Source organism: Hyperolius riggenbachi, chromosome 10 (genome assembly GCF_040937935.1).
Source record: "Hyperolius riggenbachi isolate aHypRig1 chromosome 10, aHypRig1.pri, whole genome shotgun sequence".
Classification (NCBI taxonomy): Eukaryota; Metazoa; Chordata; class Amphibia; order Anura; family Hyperoliidae; genus Hyperolius; species Hyperolius riggenbachi.
The window spans coordinates 40,126,358-40,151,000 of record NC_090655.1 but is presented as its reverse complement, the minus strand read 5'-3'; the positions used below and the strand labels follow the sequence as shown (position 1 = coordinate 40,151,000).

Genomic DNA, 24,643 nt, shown 5'->3' with positions numbered 1-24,643 from the left:
GTCGTTGCGTACTACGACGCGTAGATTTGCGCTGGCGTAGTTTACGAGCAAACTTGGCAACTAGCACTGCAGTTCATGCAAGTGAAAAAGTTTAGCTTTCATAGCATCTTTTGTAGTCTGCATGAATCCCTTTTACAGGAAGTGGTCCGCGATGTAGCTCAATATGGCTGAAGAAAGTATCCCAAGCGACATCAAAGTACCAGAGAGGCAGGCACCTTATGTTGCAGTGGCGTCTAGTGCCCCGCTCCCACGCCTCTCAATATACTTTGAATAGTGGCCAGCCACGGCATCCACGCAACGTCTTGACATGGTATGTGACCTGTTTGACGACACAATATACCATTGCAACAGAAGATGCCCTCCTCTTTGGTACTTTAAGGTCACTCATAAAAAGTCCACCAGAGTAACATGACTATATTTTAAGGTGTAATTAGGATTATCAGAGTGTAGGGGGAAGAAAGCCCTTTAGGGATATCCGGTTGCCACTGGCTTATTCAGATTCAAAATTTATGATTGTCATAATTCCCCAAATTACACTGTTTACAGTAATATGTTCAGTAAAAATGAAATACATTCTCATTCATTCTGTAAAAAAGTGTTTTCTATCTTGCTGGTGGCTTCAAAGGTATTTTATTTATAAAGTATGAAAATATCACCTGGGAAAAAATTTAGGAGAAAAGGTGCATTGAATTAGAGCTATAGAGGTTGATTAATGAAACATAGGTAACATTACTATTCACGCACAGCACATGGCAGTATTGCCATTAATAATTCCAATGTTTCAGGAATCAACCACATAGTGTCCATAGTTTAGCAAGAGGAGGAAAATTGGGTACATTGTAACCAGTGGTGTTTCTTGCACTCAGCCAGAATTTCCAGTTCTGCCTTTTGTGATAATCAAATCAATACAGATACAAGAAATTAAAGTATTTTTTGGCATAAAAGATGCACTTTTCTCCCCCAAAAATGGGGAGAACACCCGCCGATATGAACCGCCAACCAGCTGGGATGTCAGGGACTCCCTTTATTGTACTTATGTCTCCTCCGCTCCCCCTGAATATCAGATCAGACTTCTTCTCTCTCCCACTGCTCCCCTAGTGTTGGTTTCTGCTGATGACATGATCAGCAGAAGCCGGCACTAGAGGAACAGTGAGAGATGGGAGAGGTCTCTGATTGCCTTGGGCTACAATGGATTAGGTGATCCATGCTGCCCCCTGCTTTAATTTATTCAGCGGCAGTGAAGAGGACAGGAGGGAACACATGGGGGACAGGAGGGAACACATGGGGACAGGAGGGGACACATGGGGACAGGAGGGAACACATGGGGGACAGGAGGGGAGACATGGGGGACACATGGGGGACAGAAGGGGACAGAAGTGGGCACATGAGAGACACAAGAGGACACATGGGAGACACAGGAGGAGAACATCTACAAGATGCTTCTGGACCATGGACGCTCCAGGTTTAGTATAGATTTTTTTCCCCTGGTTTTTGCCCTTTAAACCTAGTTGAGTCTTATAGTCCAGATGTCTTATATGCTGAAAAATACTGTATGTTCCCCTGCTGGCTTATCCACATAATATTACATACATTTATAGACAGTTCTTATAACTAATGCACGAGAAGGATATAGATGTATGGTTGAAAATGTCATTTGAAACTGCAGATATTTCTTTTTTTTCTGTTTTTACTGTGTTTTTTGCCTGTCCTGTTCTAACAGGTCTTTTGTTTTCTCACACTCACAGCTGCTGGATGGCTTGGGAACCCAGCTTAGGAGCATTCTATGGTCCCGCTGCATTTATTGTCCTTGTCACCTGTATTTATTTCCTCTGCACCTATGTGCAACTGAGGCGTCATCCTGAGCGGAAATATGAATTAAAAGAGAGGACAGAGGAGCAGCAGAGGTTGGCAGGTGCAGAAATGGGTCATAGTCATATAGCTGAAGCTGGCCCAGTTGCCCAGGCAACCTGCTCCATGATTTCATCATCACTGCTGGCCAATGAGCATTCCTTCAAGGCTCAGCTACGAGCTGCTGCTTTTACACTTTTTCTGTTTACAGCAACCTGGACTTTCGGGGCTCTTGCTGTATCTCAAGGGCATTTCCTGGATATGATCTTTAGCTGCCTCTATGGTGCATTCTGTGTAACTCTAGGGCTGTTCACCTTGATCCATCACTGTGCAAAACGAGATGATGTTTGGCATTGTTGGTGGTCCTGTTGTCCATCTAAAAGGAACGCCTATCCAGTGCCGGTCAGCGCTCGGCAGAAAGTCAACGTCAACGGAGATGCCCAGGGGCACGCCACCTGCATTCAGGATTCACCTTGTCCAAATAAGTCTCCTATGTACAGCCACCCTTCTGCAGGCCACTGCAAACTCACCAATTTACAAGCTGTACAGAACCACGTCAACTGCCTTTCACCGGTCACTCCGTGCTGTGCCAAAATTCACTGTGAACAATTAATGGAAGACGAAGCTCATATCCACGTGCACAACGAAGGTGCTTTTAGACCCAACATGCATGTTCACAGATGTCTAAAAAGCAGAACTAAGCCGCGCTATTTCAGCAGACATAGGTCAGCCGCAGAAAGGGAGTATGCCTATCACATTCCCTCCAGCATCGATGGGAGTATCCACAGCTCGCACACAGACAGTCCACACAGCACGCACGAGGGCCACACAGGCCACCGTCGAGGCTGCTGTGCAGCCAGCGATTACCCCACCATCAGCCAACCGGAGAGCAGCGATGCAAGTACTGCAATATTTAGCTGTGGCAAAATGCCTGACTCAGATACTGTGCACCACACTCACTTTGAGATGCAACCAAGGAGACAATCATTCCCATTCAACACAACCAATCCTAACGGGGTACTCAAGGGTAGCATGCATGAAGCCATGATGTATGGTTCTGATAATACAGGAAATATAAAAACAGGCCCCTGGAGAAATGAAACTACTGTGTAGTTCCAGGCCCCGCTCATACGTGTCTCTCTGCGCTGGTAAAATGTATGCCATGTTTTTAATTTCACTTGTTAAGTGTCTGTACAGCACATTGGTACATGTACAATGCTTGGTTCTGTTCTGTTCATACAAAGGAACCAATGATAATGTGGCAATTGTAAAAAAAAAATACAAAACCAAAAAAAAAATAATGTGAAAGAGGAAATAACAGTTATGTGTATTGCAAAGAGTCATTAACATGGTGGTGTGAAATAGACTGAAGAGGCAATATCTGGTTTTAGGCTTTATTCAATCCTGAGCTTTTGTTGTGTCATATTTATCATTCAACTTCACCCAAAGCAAATCTTGGTTCAGGTTAGGAAGGGTTGGATCCGCTATAGGTTACCTGCTGCTCGGGACCACAAAGAAGAGATCTATCCAGGGCTGAATATATACTATCTCCTTATGTCCCTACTGTCTTGTTCCTCACCCCTCCTCCATATGTAACACCCCTTTTTCTACATAAATATGCATCCTTCTCATTTGCATTGTTCCCATCTGAAGCCACACCTCCATTCAAGCATGCTCTACCATATATTTTTCCAACACAAAAGGTAACATCCTCACCGGCCATAACAATCTTTGCTAATGGCACCCCCAACCCCCCAGGCGCACTGTCTATGTATCATACTTGACTCGATTCAGACTACACAAAAACATTTTCTGCATTCGCCCATTTCTCACGTAGGACACTACCAAACTTCTGGTGCACGCCTTGATTATTTCACAGCTAGACTACTGCGGCTCTCCGCTCTGTGGTCTACCTGCTAACTGTTTGGCCCTGCTACAGTCCATCATGAACTCTGCTGCATGACTCCTCTACTTCTCCTCCCACTTTTCCAGTCCTATTCCACTTTATCAGTCCCTTCACTGGCTGCCAGTTACACAAATGGTACAATTCAAAATCCAGAATCTCACTTACAAAGCACTTTACAACCTAGTTCCTTCTTATTTAAATAAACTTCTTTCCAAATACCATCCTACAGGCAATCTCTGCTTTACTATCAATATTCTTCTGTCTTCTTCTTTGGTTGCCTCTTCTCACTCCCGCTTACAAGGCTTCTGTCGATCCTCTCCCCTCCTCTGGAACTCCTTCCTTTAACACATCTGTCACTCACCCACACTTAACCTTTTTAGGCGAAACCTAAAAATTCACCTCTTCAGTCAAGCATACTATCTCACTTAGGATACTTGGCCACTGACCAACACTTAACCATCATATACACAGCTTCCCTTCACCTACTGTCCTATCTCTTAACCTATCATAATTAAGGCTGATTGGCCATTGCTCTTTCCCTTTGTCTCTTAACCCTCCTGGCGGTTTGCTAAAAAATCGCCAGGGGGCAGCAAATCTTTTTTTTTTATTTTTTATTTTTTTTCATGTAGCGAGACAAAGTCTCGCTACATGATAGCCGCTGCTCAGCGGCATCCTCCCAGCCCCTCCGATCGCCTCCGGCGATCAGGAGATCCCGTTCAAAGAACGGGATCTCCTGGAGGGCTTCCCCCGTCGCCATGGCGACGGGGCGGGATGACGTCACCGACGTCATCGAAGGTCGTGACGTCAAAGGGGATTCCTATCCACCCCATAGAGCTGCCTGGCACTGATTGGAAAGGCAGCTCACGGGGTCTGGGGGGGGGGGGGGCGGTTGCGGCGTGACGGATAGCGGCGGATCGGCGGGTAGCGGCGGCGATCGGGCACTGCATGCAGCTAGCAAAGTGCTAGCTGCGTGCAGCAAAAAAAAAAATTATGCAAATCGGCCCAGCGGGGCCTGAGCGGTGCCTTCCGGCGGCATAGCCCGAGCTCAGCTCGGGCTTACCGCCAGGAAGGTTAATGCTGTGTAATGTGTGTACATAACTTCCACCTCTATGTAAAGATACGTAGTTGATCTGTCCATTGCATCAGCTTTAATCCACCATTGTCTTGGATTGTTAATTTTATTGTTTATATTGTATTGTTATACTTTTTATTCTGTTGTGCAGTGCCACAGAAGATGCTGGTGCTATATAAATCAGTAACAATAATAATAATAATCAGCAGACATGCTGACTGTACCTGCAGTTCCCATTCCATGCAACCCATCCCTTCCTCCCAGCCTACATATATCAGCTTACTCTATCTCATAGAATACTACATGGAGATCAGCTTCCATTTTCCATCTCCAACCCCAAAGTACAGCAACCACCACCTTTAACATGGGCCCTACATGTGCAACATTTCTGGTCCATTTGAGGTGGCATTTTCTATGTTCAGACCATCGTCCCTAAGCTACGGCCTTGTGGCATTTGCAGAAATCCATCCCTGGATCGATCTCAACCTTTACCAGGACTAACAATAAATTCTAATCTTCAGCCAAGTTACTCTTGCCTGTGGCCTAAAGAGAATACTATTATATAGTATTATTCTTCAGAGAATCCACAAGGGATCTTAGTTGACAGAAAAGCTATGTCACTCGCATTCTGGTAGACTTTCAGTAATATAATACAGAAACATCATCACCTGAGTGTCACTGCAGATGAAACCATGGGCTTAGAACGTAGGGGAGTCTTTCCTAATAGGGATCTATATGGAAATTCCATTGAGTGATCCAACCCAGCCTAACATCAGGATGAGTTGCTCTTCAACATCGATAATTTATATGCATTTCTGTTGTGTGTCCAACATGTTGTCCATTTACGTTGATTTATTTTTCCTGGTTCATATGCCAGAGAGGTACAGTTTATTTTCCTCGATGTTCACAGATTGTGCACAAAAAAACATGGTGCCAACTTTTTATTACCGTGATGGTGGCCATTTTTTGGATTAAGGTCAGCGTTCAGGAGAATACAACCTAAACTGTTTAGGTGCAACTAACAGCATGTTAGTTGCACCTAAACAGTTTAGGTTGTATTAGGTCAGCAGGAAGTCCTTTGTCAATATTTAGCCCAACCTACAAAAATGGCTGCATTGTATGAATGGAGGCAATCAAAATGTTTAAAAATGTAATCCAGGAGTAGAACGAGAAGTTCTGCAACTTGGGCACCATTTTCCGATAATGTCTTCCTTCCCAGACTAAATTGTAGCCTGCATGCCCATTTGGCCTTATCTGCAATCATCGTTCACTGATTCGCCACATTTTTGAAGATATCTATTATGAAAGTTTTCAATGAAAATGAGAGGATAGTGAGCAGACTTTATTTTTAGTAGTGGGTTGGTGATGGGGAAAAAGCCAGCAATCATAGAAAGATATATGAAGGGTGTCCAGAGAGTAACAGCAATTTTTTTAAATAGCCAGGAATGAAACCCAGTATCTAGTGATGCTCCCATTGCATCCGAGTTGTGGCGCGCTCACAGTCTGGCTGTGAAAAAATGCAGCAAGTCGGGACTTTGCATTTGCGGTCCAGTTAACGTGACTTGTGTTTCATTTGGCATTGTAAACACATCCTATTAATAACTTGGGGTGCATGGAACAGCAGTTTTTCTTTAGAACGCATTATGGTGCAGTAAAATGCCTGCACTCTACCTGTATGTGAGCCACGGATCAGTGAATAATGGCGCACAGCGCTTATGCATAAAAATGGCGCCGCATTAAAAAGATACGCTTATCGCTATTTATCGTTAGTACTGCATAATAATGGCGCACAGGGAAAAATAAAGAAAAACGGCACACACTAACGTTATTTATCAATAGTGCCGTTCATATGACAAACAGCAGACGTTATTGCCCACAGTAACGTTATTTATCAGTAGCGCCCTACATAAGCCAAACTGCAGACGTTATTTAACTGCAAAACGGTGAATGGATTTAATGTAACACTGTCAAGGTTAGGGTTAGCACCACTGGGAGGGGGGGGGCTTAGGGTTAGGCACCATCAGGGGGGTCTTAGGGTTAGGCACCACCAGGGGGGTCTTAGGGTTAGGCACTACCAGGGGGTGGTTGGGGTTAGGCACCACCAGGGGGGTCTTAGGGTTAGGCACCACCAGGGGGTGGTTAGGGTTAGGCACCACCAGGGGGGTCTTAGGGTTAGGCACCACCAGGGGGTGGTTAGGGTTAGGCACCACCAGGGGGGTGGTTAGGGTTAGGCACCACCAGGGGGGTGGTTAGGGTTAGGCACCACCAGGGGGTCTTAGGGTTAGGCACCACCAGGGGGTCTTAGAGTTAGGCACCACCAGGGGGGTCTTAGAGTTAGGCACCACCAGGGGGGAGGTTAGGGTTAGGCACCACCAGGGGGGTTTAGGGGTTAGGGATAGGTACAGAGAGGGTTCTTTGTGTTAACCCTAAATAACAATAAGGCTTTAACGTTAAATAACAATAAGGCTTTAACGTTAAATAGCGATAAGCGGCAAATGGATTAGCGGCAACACCATGCGCCATTATTCGCAGGCGCCATTTTCAGATGGATCCGTGTGCCAAAAGGTGTGAATGATGCCCAAGTCTGTGGAGACCACTGCAGATTATAAAATGTTCTATTCCTATCATTCTACACATGCAGCAACTGATTCAAAACAGTTCCCTCAGAAAAGCCTTTTTAGCTCTGGAAAAGACTGTTCATGATGACTCCAACTTAAAGCAAACTCGAGGCGGGTATTTTAAATCGGAAGCTAAGCCACGACCTGGGAGGTCCTTCCTGGGATGCGGCTTAGCTTCTGATTGGAGGCAGCTCACGAAGGCGGGCAGCGGCGGGGACAGAGGCACGGGAGCACTGACTAATTGACAGGCTGCAGGTAAATACAAGGCCAGCGACAAGCAGATTGTCGCTAGCCTGGCGCTTTTTGCAGGGGGGGCACAGCAGACCCCAGGGAGGAAGGGGACTAGAGGCGGCAATACAGAGATACAGAGGCATGTCATTGAGCAAAGGACATGCCTCTGTGTGCTCTTAAGATTTAAAATACCCGCCTCGGGTTCTCTTTAAATCAACTTTCAGAAATTACTTTACACTTCCTGCTCTGTAAAGAAATTTAAAGGACCGGCATCGTGAAAAATTGTAAAATCTAAAATACGTACATATAAAAGGTAGATTTGTTCCAGTTTAAAATGCACTACAAATCACGTTTTTTCCTATGTTGCTGTCAATTGCAATAGGTGGTAAAAAGCTTACAGATCTGACGGGTTTTGGAGTAGTCTGTCTCCTCATAGGAGATTTTCAGTATTACCTTTATTCTTTACAAAAGCTCTCCATAGAAAGGATCGATACAAAGATACCAGCCAGCTTCACTACTTGTTTGAACACTATTTTGGCCATTGGTCTTGGCAACTGCAGTTTAGCAAGTGCTTTTTTGAAAATAAATAACTAACTGAGAATCCCCCATGAGGAGATGGACTAGTCCAAAACCTGTCAGATTGGTCACATTTTCACTACCTACTATAGGTGAAAGTAATGTAGGAAAAATAAAATAATTTATACAGCAGTTTACTCTGGGAGGAATCTGCATTGATATGTATGTATTTTAAATTTTACACGATAGTTGTCCTGTAAGTTAAGCTATTCCATGGATGGCACTTTTAATTACTTAAAGAGACACTGAAGCAAAAAAAATATATGATATAGTGAATTGGTTGTGTACTATGAATAATTATTAGAAGATTAGCAGCAAAGAAAATATTCTCATACTTTTATTTTCAGGTATATAGTGTTTTTTCTAACATTGCATCATTCTATAATATGTGCAGATTACACAACACTCAGCATTCAAAATGAGTCTTTCAGAGCAGTCTGTGAAGTAATGACCTCTCCTCTAGCAGAGAAAAAGTAAACAGTTCACTTACAGTTGAGATAATAAAAGTCAGATAACAGCCCTCTCCATGACTAAAGGCCCATACACACAGGTAACCAGTCTTATCACCCGAACGATAGTCTGTACACACGTTGGATTTGACGCGAAAACGTCCGAACGACGGAACGTTCAAACGACGGGTCGTTCGCTAAAATCCGACGTGTGTATGGGCCTTAAGACTTAGTCGGAGAGTTAATGGCTTGTTTGCATAGAGATAACAACTGGAGTTTCTTAACTCTTCCTGTACTGGAAACAATTAGACTGATGTATCTGATCTTAATGTTTTATTTCTTAGCTGTACTACACATACAAATCATAATATCATAATTTTTTTTTTCGCTTCAGTGTCTCTTTAAACCTTTCTGCTTATCTCTCAGAAACATTGTGAAGATATGAGTCAGATAGCTAGCTAGATGGGAATTTTTCCGGGATGCTAAATTGTGCAGTTGATAATTTCAGAAGGACAATTAAAAAATGTTGATGTTATTATTCACTGTCCAGTCCAATTAAACTTTATGGAGTTTTTCTTCAATGTTAGCCAGTAGCCACCGTCATGACATTGGAATGGGTGATACCACTCTGGTACAGAGGTAGATCAGTATAAGGTTCACAGAGGGGTGATATTGCCTCAGAATGTCTGCCACCAGCACTCTAGAATCGCCAATCATCCACTCAACATTAGTCTCTTCCCCCGATGGAGGGCAGCGATAGCTAACGTGTCTCCTTTTCCATCTACAGTGTTGTATTGGTTGTAATCTGCATGACGCAAGTCAGGATATACCATATGTTGTTTTTCAATGTTACATGTTTAAAAAAAATGCAGTATTGTTAAAGACTGTGAAAATCATATTGGTATTACTCTAGAGCATTAAGACTCAACAGAAACTCACCTCTGCACTAGTGTAAGTGGCACAATCCTTCGTATGATGAGGTATTATGATAAACTTTGATTAAAATTTCACTCAAATGTCTTTGCAAAGCATGCGGTACCCACTGTATGTGACACTGTGCATTGCGCCAAGCAATTGTCTCTACAACTTTTCCACTACCTTGTAAAGCTGACCTTTTTGAGCCAGTTAACAACAAGTGTTCATCAACAGAAGCATGGATAGTGCTGGTTTCTGATTAACCACTGAGGGTTGGATGCATTTGAAAAGTATATGTTTCTATAATGTGGTTCTACTTCTCTTGTTTGAAGTGCAACTCCACCTTTTTTTTTGGGGGGGGGGGGGGAAACAATCCTCATCCATGAAATACACACGCTGAGATGATTTTAGAAAGCTTTTGCAGATTTTTACCTGTTTTGAATTTTTTACCTGTTTTTTTGTTCCCTGGAGTTTATGATTTTTGTGACAGGAAGTAGCAGACGGGAGTGGATTATCTCAGGGTTGTGAAAAGTAAAATATGGCATCCCTGGTGTTCTCTTTCGATGTACAGATTCAAGGGCTGTATAGATGAAGGGCTCATGGCAATAAACGTAAAGACAGAGCACGGGATGTCTGAAATTTTACTTCTTGCTTTGCACAGCCTTCTGGGAAAATGCAGCGAACCAATGACACGAACTGAAACATGAGTTCTGGAAACTACTGAACACCAAATAGTGTACTGCTTCCATGTTTGTACACAAGCCTAATTTGACTATATTTTTGGTACCATACTTATTTATTTTTCTGTTGGTGGTTTTAGACATTTATTTCTGGCTTCAGTCTAAAGTGGAGGGGTTATTTTTTTTAATACATAACATAAATTTACAAAAATAGCTTGGGTGACAATTGTATATGTTACGCCAATTTTAATGAAAGTGAAGTTTAACTGTGAACAATTCTCTTCAATCCATCAGCACAATGGACTTAATCTGTAAAGAGAACGAGAAAAAAAAATCCTGTTACATTTAGCAGACTAATTCTTCTATTCATTCTCCTACTCTTACCTGCAAACATGAAAAATAGACTTTGATTGGCTGCTATGATCAACAAGACCAGGTATTTTTTATAGGTGAGTGACCCAATATGTTTATTTGCAGTTACACCAGATATACTGTGTGACCACTTATGATAAGCATTAAAGTTACATTCCAGTTAAACATGCAAATGCTTGCCTTCACAATGACTACTAGGAAATATCTGCTGATTGGTGGTAAAATTGATCTTACTTAAAGGGAACCAGAAACGAGGGTTAGCTTAAAAATGGTAAAAGATGTCATACATACCTGGGGCTTCCTCTAGCTCCATAAGCCTGGATCGCTCCCACACCGCCGTCCTCTGCTGCCTGTATCGCCGGTACCGGGTCCCGTCACTTCAGCCAGACGCAACCAGTTGTACGCATGCGCAGGGGCTCCCTCCAGATTTGTATGCGTCCGCCTGCGTAGTATGGAGGGAGCGCACTGCGCTTGCGTCGACTGACTCGACTGGCCAAAAGTACGGGACCCGGTACTGGTACCGGCGGAAAGAGGCAGCGGAGGACGGCGGCGTGGGAGCAGGTTTATGGAGTTGGAGGAAACCTCAGGTATGTATAAATCTAAAAATAAATATAAAACTGCGCTTAGGAGTATAAAACCACACACTATACAACGTGGATCGCGTTCACACTATTGCTGTGATAAACAATAAATAAATGACTAGTTATAAATATCCGCGCTCACAGTTAAAAACACATAAGTGCTAAATGACCTCAATTAGGCAAACCAAGACAGTCCAAATTTCCAGAAATGGAGTCCAAGGTGTACTGAAGCCGTCACTCCTTATGGCCAAAACTCTCACGTCAGGTGCATGAAAAAAAACAACATAGAGAGAGAAAACATAGCGTAAAACTGCAAACACAGCTTTTGTTTCTAACACCACCTCCGCGTGTTCCACTCTCCGTCACCTCAAACCCACTCACAAGTATTTGAGGTGGAGGGGATGAGGAGAAAAGAACCAAATAACCACTATATTACCAACTGAAATTGTAAGGATAAATGGATGGATGAATGTGCAGATGCATAGATATATGTTGAAGTATAGAAGGCACTTATATGAATGTGTATGAAAGTTGAAATAAGAGTAATTGCTTTGCTTCTCAGCTTAGATATGTGACCTGTTTGTGCATGAGGCCTGTCCCCTCCATTGGCTTGGTCCGGCCCTGATGGCTCATGCATGGAGGGCATGTCCATAAAATAAGTAGGTGGTCGGAAAGGGATATTAACCACTTAATGTTAAGATGGGTAGGTGGAGTTTGTTTTTTGCTGGTGCTTGTGTTTTTTTTTTGTTTTTTCTTACTTTCTTTTTTCTCTCTCTTACTATAATTAGTTTGACCTGAGCCACTGGTGGAATATTTGATATATTGTAGTGATGATGGAGTGAGGGAGGGGGGGAGGAGAGGAAAGAAAATCAAACTATGATGCAGACCTGAGACCCACGTATGATGGCTTCACAGCTGTCACATGGTCATATCTGGGTCACATACCGGCTGAGTTTGGAAAAAAAAAAAAAAAAAGAAAAAAAGAAAAAAAAAAAAAAACCCTCTCACAAGTGCCAGGACCCCCCCCCCCCCCCCACATGCCCGCACTCACCCTAGGAACCGCCTATATTCCGGAGGTAAGTATATCAGCATTGGGGGTTAAAGCTCATAAGGCAGGCTCGGCTTGAAATCCTCCAATTAGCAACCACTCAAACTAGAAAGCGCTAATATAGTGTAAAACCAAACATGATTTAAAGGGATACTGTAGGGGGGTCGGGGGAAAATGAGTTGAAGTTACCTGGAGCTTCTAATGGCCCCCCACAGACATCCTGTGCCCGCGCAGCCACTCACCGATGCTCCGGCCCCGCCTCCAGTTCACTTCTGGAATTTCTGACTTTAAAGTCAGAAAACCACTGCGCCTGCATTGCCGTGTCCTCGCTCCCGCTGATGGCACCAGGAGCATACTGCGCAGACCAAAGACCATACTGGGCTTGTGCAGTACGCTCCTGGTGACATCAGCAGGAGCGAGGATGCAGCTGCGCAGGCGCAGTGGTTTTCAGACTTTAAAGTCTGAAATTCCAGAAGTGAACCGGAGGCGGGGCCGGAGCATCGGTGAGTGGCTGCGCGGGTACAGGATGTCTGCGGGGGACCGTAAGAAGCCCTGGGTAAGTTCAACTCATTTTCCCCCCTACCCCCTACAGTATCCCTTTAATAGATTAAAAGTATTGCACTCACAAGTATAAGTGATTAACAAGCATATTTAACAGACATGGTCCCCGGGTAACCACTCTGCAGGTCCGCGTTATCCACACTATCTCGTTCCATCCTCCGTCTCATTGACCTTTTCTGATCATAGCAAGTGGAACATCACTTTAAATGTATCCTTACATGTGGATGCTGCCATTGCCATTGACCTCCATCTAAAAAAAGCAAGCTGCCTGGCTTCTATGTTGAACGTTGAGCTAGAACACTGTTGGATTTAGTCACCTGAAACATGCAAGCATATCATGGGTGTCGGAGAAAAGGATGAAAGATGAATGAAGTGAAACCAACCCTAAATAGGGCTTTCCTAAAGTACCTGATTCTTATTTTCAAGGTTCAATTTTTCCAGAGTAAATGCCGATTGCATGTAAATTGTATGCATCTTAGAATTGGACCAATCAAATCCATTTTCTGAAGCTTGGGATTGGCCCATTTCCCAGCTGCATACTATTTACATGAAATCCATTAACAAGCTGGAACTAAATAACATTTCTTAAAATATTCCAATAAAAAATATTGAATTGAACAAAAACACAACCAATTGATTTTGATCAAATGATTGTCTGAAAGTTGATTGGTATGTTTTATTGTGAGGGTTATCATTGGCTGCATAGCTTTGTACTGCATCGATTTGTACAAAGCTAACAGGGCAGAGGTTCAATTTTCTTAAAAATTTCTACTGAAATCTGATCAAAATCTAGTGGTGCAAGTCACTCGGTAAAACAATCCCTGAATCACAATCGCTTTAAGGAGGTTTTCTTGCTCAAATGTGTTGCTGTTGCATAGCCATATGGCCAGTTTTACCAGAGCCAGATCATTCACAAGGCAAACCAAGGCAGTTACCTAGGGCCTGGAGACAGTCTAGGGGCCTGGCAGATGCTAGGCATCCACTAGTGATAAATAGAGATGTGGCGAACATCTCTGAATCCATGGGGGTTTTACTACTTCCGGGTCGCTCTGACCCGGAGTAGTGCGCCTGCGCTGCCCGGCAGAGCGCGTCCAAGATCGCGCTCCTGTTGCCGGGCACTTTCTGCGCATGTGCGTGACGTCATGAACGATGTCACGCTCATGCGCAGAGAGTGCCCGGCAACAGGAGCGCGATCTTGGATGCGCTCTGCCGGGCAGCGCAGGCGTACTACTCCGGGTCAGAGCGACCCGGAAGTAGTAAAACCACCAGAGATGTTCGCCGAGCGAACAGTTCGCCACATCTCTAGTGATTAACGTAATCAGCTAATTACGATTATGCAAAATTTTGCTTACATTTTTGCAATTACAACCATATGTAATTATGATTTGTAAATTAAATTGATTTTGTGTAATAATTTGTAATTTTGTGTAATTTTTGTGTAATTTCATGCTGAATTTAGCAGTGAATAGCAAACCCCTGATACATGCTATTGTCACTAGAATTGCTACATATGTTAAGGAAAATAGTGGGTACAAGTAAAAAGTTTTTGAGAAAATTGATTTTAAAAATGCAAAGGAAAAATGGTTTTTAAACCGTCCTTTTAATTTGAGTTTAAAAACCATTTTTCTTTGCATTTGTAACATTGATTTCCTCAAAAACTACAAGGTCTTTTAGAAAAATTAGTGTTTTGACTTCTACTCACTATTCTCCTTATCACTAATCTAAGGGCTCTTTCACACTAGAGCCCTTTTTCTGGCGTACATCAAAAAAGGGCGTCGGGAAAAAAGGGCGCGTGGTGTAAACGATAAGCAGTATTATCGTTTATAAAAATATTGTGTAGAATTTCGTTTAGAATGAAGAATTTCGTTTTCGTTTAAAATAGTGTTTTAAGAATTTATAAATCATTAAATAATGTGTATGAGATCGGCAATTCTTAAAACGTTAATCTTCCCTGTTTCTAAAGTGAAACTTATAATTACGTTTGTTGAAAACCGTCCCTGTACCTATCCCTAACCCCTAGACCCCCTGGTGGTGCCTAAACCTAAGACCCCCCTGGTGGTGCCTAAACCTAAGACCCCCTGGTGGTGCCTAAAACTAACCACCCCGAAGCCCTCCCTGTACCTATCCCTAGAGGGAACAGTAAATTCGGGCGCCTGAGGCAAGTGGACAAATCGGGCGCCGCCATTCACTCCCATAATAAATATCGTTTAATGGGCGCCCGACAGGAAAAAAGAGCGCCGGAGAAAAATAACGTTTTATAAGCGGCGCCCGGAGACTTTTACTGTTTTATAACTGCTTCTCATGATTACACATTATTTTATGATTTATAATTTTTTAAACATTATTTTTAAACGAAAAACAGTACAATCTTTTTTAAAACATTATTTTTAAACGAAAAACAGCACAATATTTTTTTCACACGTTATTAATGCTTGTCACAGGGGGGTCTTAGGTTTAGGCACCACCAGGGGGGTCTTAGGTTTAGGCATCAACAGGGGGGTCTTAGGTTTAGGCACCACCAGGGGAGTCTTAGGTTTAGGCACCACCAGGGGAGTCTTAGGTTTAGGCACCACCAGGGGAGTCTTAGGTTTAGGCACCATCAGGGGAGTCTTAGGTTTAGGCACCACCAGGGGGGTCTTAGGTTTAGGCACCAACACGGGGGTCTAGGGGTTAGGGGTAGGTACAGGGAGGGTTACTTACTATTTTTTTTTAAACGTTATTATACGTTTCACTTTTTAAACGGAAGATTAACGTTTTCACAATTGCCAATTTCTTGCACATTATTTAATGATTTATAACTTTATAAAACATTATTTTTAAACGAAATATAGTACATTATATTTTTAAACGTTATCCATGTTTATCGTTTAAAACCCGGCGCCCTTTTTTCCCAGCGCCCCTTTTTAACGTACGCATCCCTAGACCCCCTGGTGGTGCCTAAACCTAAGACCCCCCCTGTTGGTGCCTAAACCTAAGACCCCCCTGGTGGTGCCTAAACCGAAGACTCCCCTGGTGGTGCCTAAACCTAAGATCCCCATGGTGGTGCCTAAACCTAAGACCCCCTATGGATAATAATGTTTTACAAACATTATTAAATAAAAAATTTAAATAAAAAAATTTAAATAATTTTTTTGGGGTGGATAATAATGTTTTAGAAATGTTTTACAAATAGTGATTTAGATTTAGTGATTATAAATGTTATTCGTCACGGGCTCATTTTGTAAAGTTAAATCATCACAAGCACAGTTATAAAACCTTAAAAATCTCCGGGCGCCGTTTGTAAAACGTTAATAATCTCCGGCGCCTTTTTGTCCTTGTTCGGCGCCCATTAAACGATATTTATAATGGGAGTGAATGGGGCGCCCTTTTTGTCCACTTGTCTCATGCGCCCAAATCTCCTGCTTCCCTTTTTCTGCGTTTCAACGCAAAGTTGATACTTTGCGCTAACCAAGGTTATTAGACTTTCATTTTACCTTTCACACCCGACGCTGCGTTTTGGTGCGTTGTGGTTCAACACACCCAGGAGCGTTGAACCGCCGGGAGCCAGCGGTTTCCCGTCGGGTTCAAGCAATAGCTACCAGTAATAGCTGCGGCCGCTGATTGTGTCACACCGCAGATTCCGGACAACACGCCGCGGGCTATTCAACGTGTTCAGGAAACTGCTTCTGCACGCGTTGTCTAATGTGGAAGAGGCCTAAACATTTAGTGGAAATAGTATGTATTGGGCTTTGCTATTTAACTGGCAAAGTCAGCACAAAATTACGTAAAAAATTACGCTAACTTTTTGAATGATTATAAATTCAGACGAAATTCATAGATTTTTCCCAAAATTTTGCATTACAATTTTGCCTCGTAAATTCTAATTTCTATGCAGAATAACATCTATGTGAAATTTGTGCTCATCACTAGCCCCCCACCAAATCTTGCCAAAGAAGTCAGATGCTTCTCAGTGGTGGGCAAAAACATCTTGCATAAGGTCCTATTTCGTTTTAATCCTTTTCTGAGTTTTACTCTTCTTCATCTTACAATGAGTGCAAAAGCTGTAGCCATAGTTTGTTCAGATGCAGGACTTGTTCTAGGTCACTTGACTGAGCAGAGAAACTGACGAGATGAATTGTGAATCTTCTGAGACTCGTATCCTCTCTACAATCTACATGTCAATATGGAGCTGCACCCAGGACTTTGGCACATTCCCATCTCTGGAGATTGCTTCGTACGGCATCAAGTCTTTCCAGACCAAGTGATTGTGAGCTGCATCCAAAACTCTGAAGGTTAGACATCAAATATTAAGAGGCCTTGAATGTCTTGGTGGAAAGGCACCTGAATAATCCAACACAGAGCAAGTTTGAACATTGCATTGTCCATCTACTACTCCTGCTGCTTTTCTGTTACTTCTGAATTACCTCATTATTTCAAGAACAGTAAAAACAAGCTCTTGCAGGCAACATTTGTTTACATTGATTAGTCTGGTAAGCCATGGTGCTCTTCACTGCAGGTCGTAATAGATAAATATAGAAAGCATAGATTGCTATTAGGCAGAATGAAGTTTTAAAGCTCTAGTTCATCCTCACAGTTCCACATCTTTCTTTTTTAGAAAAAGTAAATAGGACACTACGCCATTATACTTGATGCAGCCGTTCCAAAGAAAAATACCTTTGGAAAAATCAGTCATGTGATTTGGAGATTCCCTCCAGCATGCATGGAGCAGACAAGAGTGTGGACGTTTCCTGAAACTGAACTGTCCTGCTCCTCCTCCTGCTTCTCAGAAATTAACTCTTTCAGGTCATAACCGCACCACATACGTAGGGCCTTTTCCCATTTTAAATCGTGAATTACATTTTTTTTGCCAGTTTTAATTTGCAGTTCTCTGAGCACATTTCTGTGATTTTTAAATTTGCACGTTTGCATTTTTTTTTTATTATTATTTGAATGGCTAGTGATATAGCATTAAACCAGGGAAATTACAGTTAAATCCTATTGCACTGCTTCTTATGTGTAATTTTTGTGTGTGTGCTCCCCACTGGTTTAACACAAAAGCGATTGCACTAAAAATGCAGCAGGAACAGCACTTGCAGAAAAATAGAACTACATTAGTTGATTTGTCACTAACATGGCAGTGTCCTTTCAGTTGGCAGATCACATACAGTTCAAATGCGTATACAGTGGAAAAAGGCCCTTATCTTTATGGGGATGGGTTCAGCTGCAGTGCTGGTGATGAAATAAAAATGTAAGATATCCTGAAGTGAGAGGAATATGGAGGTTTCCTTTAAACCAGGCATGTCCAATGTCCAACCCGGGATCCAAATACCACAGGCATAGTGTAGGTAATGGCAATCAGCAAAAATTGTGTGTAATTTTGCTTGGCCGTCTCCCTAACACTTAAGAAGGGCAATATGGCCCTTGGCCTGAAAAATCTAGCCTCCCCTACTTTAAAAACTGCTAGTCGGACTAGTTGACTGACTTCTGTGAGGAACCTCTGCCTGGGTCGCAGACCCAGAATGAACATGGAGATCTGGGATGGGATAGGACTACGTAATTTAATATATGCACTGCAAAAAGTTCACATGGTCAATGCACGAAACATGGTGCATTGCTAATTAAGGCAAATTTACCGTCATTTGCATTAAACAGGAGGCTGAGCTAGGGCTACAAAGTCTAAAATGCTCTGAAGATTGCGACCGATGAGGAATAGATGGTTCACGCCACTGGCGTAACAATAGGGGATGCGACCCCTACCACTGCGGGAGGGCCCGGGGCCCCCCTAGGGCCCACTCAGGGACTTTTGAGGGGTCACAGCATAAGAGGAGAGCGTGCCTGCAGATCGGTGGGGAGGGGGGACATTCCTCCCCCCTCCCTCACCTCAGGCTCTCCTCTCAGCGCTCCACCTCCTGCAATCATTGGTGGCAGCGGGCAGCAGCGGCGGTGGCAGGCTGAATACATTACCTCCTTCTCGCCGGAGGTCTTCGGATCTCTAAGAGAAACTTCCTGTTTACACAGGAAGTTGCATGAAGCTCTTAGAGATCGGAATACCTCCGTCGAGAAGGAGGTAATGTGTTTAGCAGCATAAGAGGAGAGCATGGCCGCAGATCGGTGGTGAGGGGGGACATTCCCCCCCCCCCTTTCCCTCACCCCGGGCTCTCCTCTCAGCACTCCACCTCCTGCAATCATTGGTGGCAGCGGGCAGCAGCAGCGACAGCAGGCTGAATACATCACCTCCTTCTCGCCGGAGGTCTTCCGATCTCTAAGAGCAACTTCCTGTTTACACAGGAAGTTGCATGAAGCTCTTAGAGATCGGAAGACCTCCGGTGAGAAGGAGGTAATGTGTTCAGCCTGCCACCGCCGCTGCTGCCCGCTGCCACCAATGATTGCAGGAGGTGGAGCGCTGAGAGGAGAGCCCGAGGTGAGAGAGGGGGGGGGGAATATCCCCCCTCCCCACCGATCTGCGGCCACGCTCTCCTCTTATGCTGCGACCCCTCCTGCCCCACAAAAGTCCCTGAGCGGGCCCTAGGGAGTGAGGTGTGGGGGGCGGATTTTTTTTTTTTGAGGGGGGGCCTAGGATTCATGTATTTACACAAATCTCCACATATACTGTATGTATTGCTGGGCTTAAAGCCTGCTAAACAATCCTCATCTTACCATTGACTGTGTAGGATTGAGTGTCTGAGGTTTTAGAGTACTGGAATACATAACTGTTACATAAAATCTGGACTGGAGTGTTAAAGCCGGAGATAACTTGCAATCAAAATAGTTCTCCTGCCTGCCTTCGTCCCAAAGTAGTGTCACCCATGCAATGGAAGTAGCAATATTGCATAGTTAGGTATAATATCAGTCAGGGCCCGTTTCCACTTGTGCGGTGGGAATTGGCGCAGAAAAAATTTGCATGCGGGTGCGAATTTTGCATGCGGTTGTATGAAAATTTCCGTGAAAATTCGCATACTATTTTGCATGGATGACTATGTATGCGAATTTAACAATGGCAGTGCCTGTGTGCTTTTCCATTGTTTCTATGCGAAATCGTATGCAAATTTGCATGAAAATTCTAATACCAAAACCGCATGCGAATTTCCTATTAAATACATTGTATGCGAATCGCATAGCGGTATGCGAGTTCTGATGGCTCTGACGTGCAGATTTTTTTCTGCACAGAAAAACGCTCAGAAATCCTGACAAGTGGAAACAGTCCCATTCACTTGTATTGTCTATGCGAATCTGCATGCAGATTCGCTCTAGTGGAAACGGGCCCTCAAACGCTATTCAATCAGTGCAGCTGTCACGCAAAAGCTTTTTGTCTGCTCAACAATCACAGTAGAGAGAGCGAAATGTAACACTGCTCCCTGTTGGCGTAATGATGTGATAAGGCTCCAGGAGGGGTTGAAAGTGAGCCTAGTAACCATTTCATGTGCTTTCTCAAACTGGAGTATGTCCTAATGTTGCCATTAATTAAAAATAGGGGGATTTCAACCAATTCCACTGTATAATAATTGTCTACTTTTGGGTAGTAAACATTTATAACCCTCACCTGGGTTACGTCCGAATACAGTGATGTTGCTGAAAGTTTAGTAATGTAGCAGCTGTGAAGTTATAGTCACATGCACACACTTGCTGTTGGAAGAAGCTGATTTTTTCCCTAATGTAGCACACTCATGCAAGAAAGGAGTAGAGGCACTCAAGTTTATCCCATAAAGCATTAATTACTTGAGAAGTGAACCTCAGGAGTCCTGTGTATATCATGCAGAGTTTGGCATCCAATCAAGTACGTGGAAGTCACATTCGAAATTTCGGAAGACTTTCTTCATACATATTTCATGTGACACACACGGTGGAAACAAAAAGCCAGGGAATGCTGATAATTACCCTGCTAAAGGAAACCAGGACATGGTGCCGTACAATTTTATATTTTAAAGTACAGTGCAGTAGAACCTATGCGAATCAACAAAGGACCTATTGTTTTGCTGCTTTTCTCATCAAGTTTGGAAAATCCTTTAAATGCTGGACAACAACCACATCAAATGAGTATTTCAGCAGTGTGCAGTTCTAAACAAGATGACATATAAACAGTTCACAAGCTCAGCAAGAAGGTAGCCATGTAGTCTACCTAGAGTGTGTGAGCAGTGGCGTAACTACGAAGCTTTGGGCCCCAGTGCGAATTTTAAATGGGGCCCTAAGCACTCTATTAATGTGGAGCCCCAAAACCTACCAAGGACACCTGTAGTGTCAGAAAGGTGTAATCAGAGTAAGCAGGGCTGGATTGACCATAAGGCACTGTAGGCACTTGCCTACAGGCGCCTGATGATGTAAAGGCAGATCACTCCCCTCCCTGAGTGCCTCTCTCCCTCCTTCCCTTTGCAGAGTCCTTATGAGAGTGTAAATGAGAGGTTACTTGCTCTGCTCTCGGCATTCCACTGATGAGATCTCCCTTCTGTCAGGGGCACCTCTACCTACTTAATATTGAGGGTACATCTGGCTACCTAAGGGGCACTGGTAGCTATCTATAACAGGCAAGTGAAGTAAGGGAGAAGTGACAGCTGTTGTGGTGTGGTTTGGGGAGGGGGGGGGTGTAGGTTCATGGAGGGTGAAGTGTAAGGTGCCAGTACATTTGTGCCTATAGGCTCCTGTTAGGTAAATCTGGATCTGAGAGTAATAAAACACTTTAAGGATAACCACTATTCAATTTATATATAGAATTTCATAACCAGTATAGCACCAATTACAAGCTAATATGATGGATGGAGGGCCTTTAGTAGGCCACTCTGGTCCAGGGGCCCTGATACAGTCGTAACATCTGCATCCCCTGCGCAACTGTGAGTGAGGAATGGACACACGGGCCAATTGGCAAATATCAAGACAGTTGCCAAAGATGCTGTACAGGGGGACCTTTCTCCTGTCCTTGTCTATAGATATGTCCACTGTATTTTTAATACTCAACTTCTTCTTCAAAGACTGCGGATTCATTGCTTCTAAGATGCCATATCCAAGACCAATTACCTTGTTGTCTGCAAGTGGATTTGTACCTGGCTCCTGAATCTAATAGTATTAGAACCTACTGCACTATGATTGTGTCCAAGCATAGCTACTGGGGAAGCAGCCTCTGGCAGTACAGGGGGACCTTTCTTACCCTTCCTACAGAGAAGGTGGAGACTTTGATGTGAGGACAGCAACTCTTGCAGCTTTCAGTCTAGGACTCTGATGCTAGGAGCAGAGTAACCAGACAGCCCGGGGCAGGAGCGATTTAGTAGTAAAGAATAGCCAGATATGGTGCCAGATCGGGTCAGCTAAGCTGGGTTCAGTAATGATTCAGATAGTCAGACAAGCCAGCAGTTCATCAGGTAAGCAGCCAAGCCAGGTTCAGTAACAACTCAGATAGTCAGACAAGACAGAGTACAGTACTGGGGGTGGAGGCGCCCAAAAATAGGTAATGTAATGAAACAAAAATATGGTGGAGGGAGGGTGTCTTTACCACTCAAGTTGCAAGAACCCAAACCACATTGTTAAAAAAGATTAAATTATTTATTCAGCACGATTAAAAGGACAACGCGTTTCATGGGTCTCAGCCCGCTTCTTCAGGTCAATACAAGTGCCTTGAGACCCTCCCTCCATCATATTTTTGTTTCATTACATTACCTATTTTTGGGCGCCTCCACACCCAGTACTATACATTACATCTCCTTTGGAGGTGTTCACCTTCCGGGTGTCGTGTTTTCTACAACCAAGAAGGACCAACCAGGAGTGCGACCATCCAGTTCCAGTAGGAGCTGGAATACCGAGCGGGAACGGTTATTTCCCCGTTGGCGATATACGGTGGTTGCAGGGACTGCAACCCACCTTTGTGAGTATAAATACTCTTGTACTACAATCTAACATCTAATACCCCACAATACTGCACCATTTGGCTCCTGGTCTCTCCTTGTCATATAGGTGACCGTGGTATCCCCACAGTGACCACAGAGTACAGATCAGGTAAGCAGCCAGGTCAGGTTCAGCAACAGCAGGATACAGGAACAGAAAACACACATGAGAAAATTAGCTTAAAAACTATCTGCATACTATAGCACTGAGTGATAGAGCTCCTTGGGCTTTATGAATTGTTTGGCGCATAAACGTGAATGCACGCAAGGGCTACCACATATACAGATGGTGCAATGCCCTCTGACACTACGCTCCACACCACTAGGGAATGCAAGCATGTGAACGTGCTGCTGCATTACTCAAACTGTGAAACCGTGTTTTAGCATGGATACCCTTACGGGCTCACTTGTCACGTGTGACAGCTGAATGTGATGGGGTGTAATTCTGACAGTTGTATGCAGCTTCAACTTGGACCAATGGAATGCAGCACAGGCTGCACAAGACCGGTCAATTCAAATGTTCATCCACTCAGACGCTTGCATCTCATTGATTATCCCTGTTATGAAGGTCATGGTGGGGGAAGGAGGTGGACATTACATTTTTGCTGGGGTGTAAGTGAGAAATTTGGGTGCCCGGCGCCGGATGTAGCCAAAGCATTATAAACAGAGCAAAATGTGGCAGAAACACACGTTTAGCGGCACAGATAGCTGCAGCGGGAGTAAGTGATTGGCCCACGGGGTTCAGATAGTATGTAGCACAACCCCATATAGCCAGTAATAGAAATAGCTGTAGGGGGGGGGGGGGGCAGAGGGTTAGTGTAGGTAGCAGTAGGTTGGTGTTAGGAGTAGATAGGTGGAGGTTAGTGTTAGGCAAATATATGGGAGGGTTAGTGTGAGAATTGGATTACAGTGGGGGATAAGAGAATACCGGTATAATTACCAATATTCTACTATCAGTTATAGTAGAATATTGGTATAAATACTGATATTCTTCTAGCGGCTTCACCAGGCGCTCAAACTTTCATATGCCCTTTTTTGATGTACACCTTGCATCTCATTGACCATCTCTGGTATTTACACTTTCATTCTAGTTATGACTAGGCTGTGGTGGGAGGAGGGGGACATCAAATTTTGCCCTTGCTCTTGTCCCAGTTAAAGTGAACCTATCACAATTTTTAGCACCCAGGGGAATCTCAATAGCACATTAAAAATGCATGCCAATAGTGTGGCTCAATAAAAAAACAACTTCAATTTTACCTCCCCGTTTTACATTTAAAAGTTTAGCAGAGGCCTTTATTACCCTACTTCTGAGTCCTGCCGGACGATCACAGAAATTTCAGGCAGATAAGGAATGATGTAATTATTTTATTGCACGCATCAGCAGAGAGCAAATAAAAGCTTTCATCAGCAGGGGGGTGGAGAAATTGAACACTATGCTTCAAAGAGTTTACAGACGTTACAGATGCTATATTCACACCTTCCCCTGGATAAATAATGAGCAGCTACACATGGCAGCTCCTATAGTTATTAGAAACCAAGACAAACGTCAGGAAAAATAAAGCAGTGCTTGGTTCTCTTTAGAGTTATAGATTTTTTTTGTCACTTTTTTAACCCTCTTCCCCTGTAAGATAAATAGAGCTTTTATGAGATGAAAAAAAAAATCTAAAATAACACTTTCTCCTCTTCCTTGACCTAATTATACATCAGCAGATACTAAAGGAATTATCAGACTCCAGGGATGAGGGGCAGAGAGAGGTACCGGTATTTAGACAAGAGATAACACTGAGTATAGACAAGCATCCCCCATGACTCAGTCTGAAGCAAGTATAGAATGCAGGTCAGGCGGAAGGACAGAGGACACATGTATAGCAATCTGCACATCAACATTTAATAATGAAACAATTCTTATTGATATTAGACTATTGTGCATCAACCTGGCCG

The 24,643-nt window shown here is 43.5% G+C and overlaps 1 protein-coding gene across 11 annotated transcripts in view; it reads left to right on the top strand.

The window, feature by feature from the left end:
- ADGRA1 (adhesion G protein-coupled receptor A1) overlaps positions 1 to 24,643 on the top strand; it is a 1,508,265-nt gene that overhangs the window by 1,392,459 nt on the left and 91,163 nt on the right. For 6 of the 11 annotated variants that reach the window (XR_011024438.1, XR_011024434.1, XR_011024439.1 and 3 more), the window contains 3 exons: positions 1,746 to 3,003; positions 10,590 to 10,744; positions 16,937 to 17,225. Coding sequence is in view for 2 of the 11 variants with exons in the window: in XM_068257544.1 (XP_068113645.1) it covers positions 1,746 to 2,961 (1,216 nt within the window). In the remaining 9 variants the exon portion in view is untranslated. Of the gene's footprint in view, positions 1 to 1,745; positions 4,326 to 10,589; positions 10,945 to 16,936; positions 17,226 to 24,643 lie in introns of those variants that run through there. The other 5 variants (XR_011024435.1, XR_011024436.1, XR_011024437.1 and 2 more) reach the window with 5 other exon arrangements.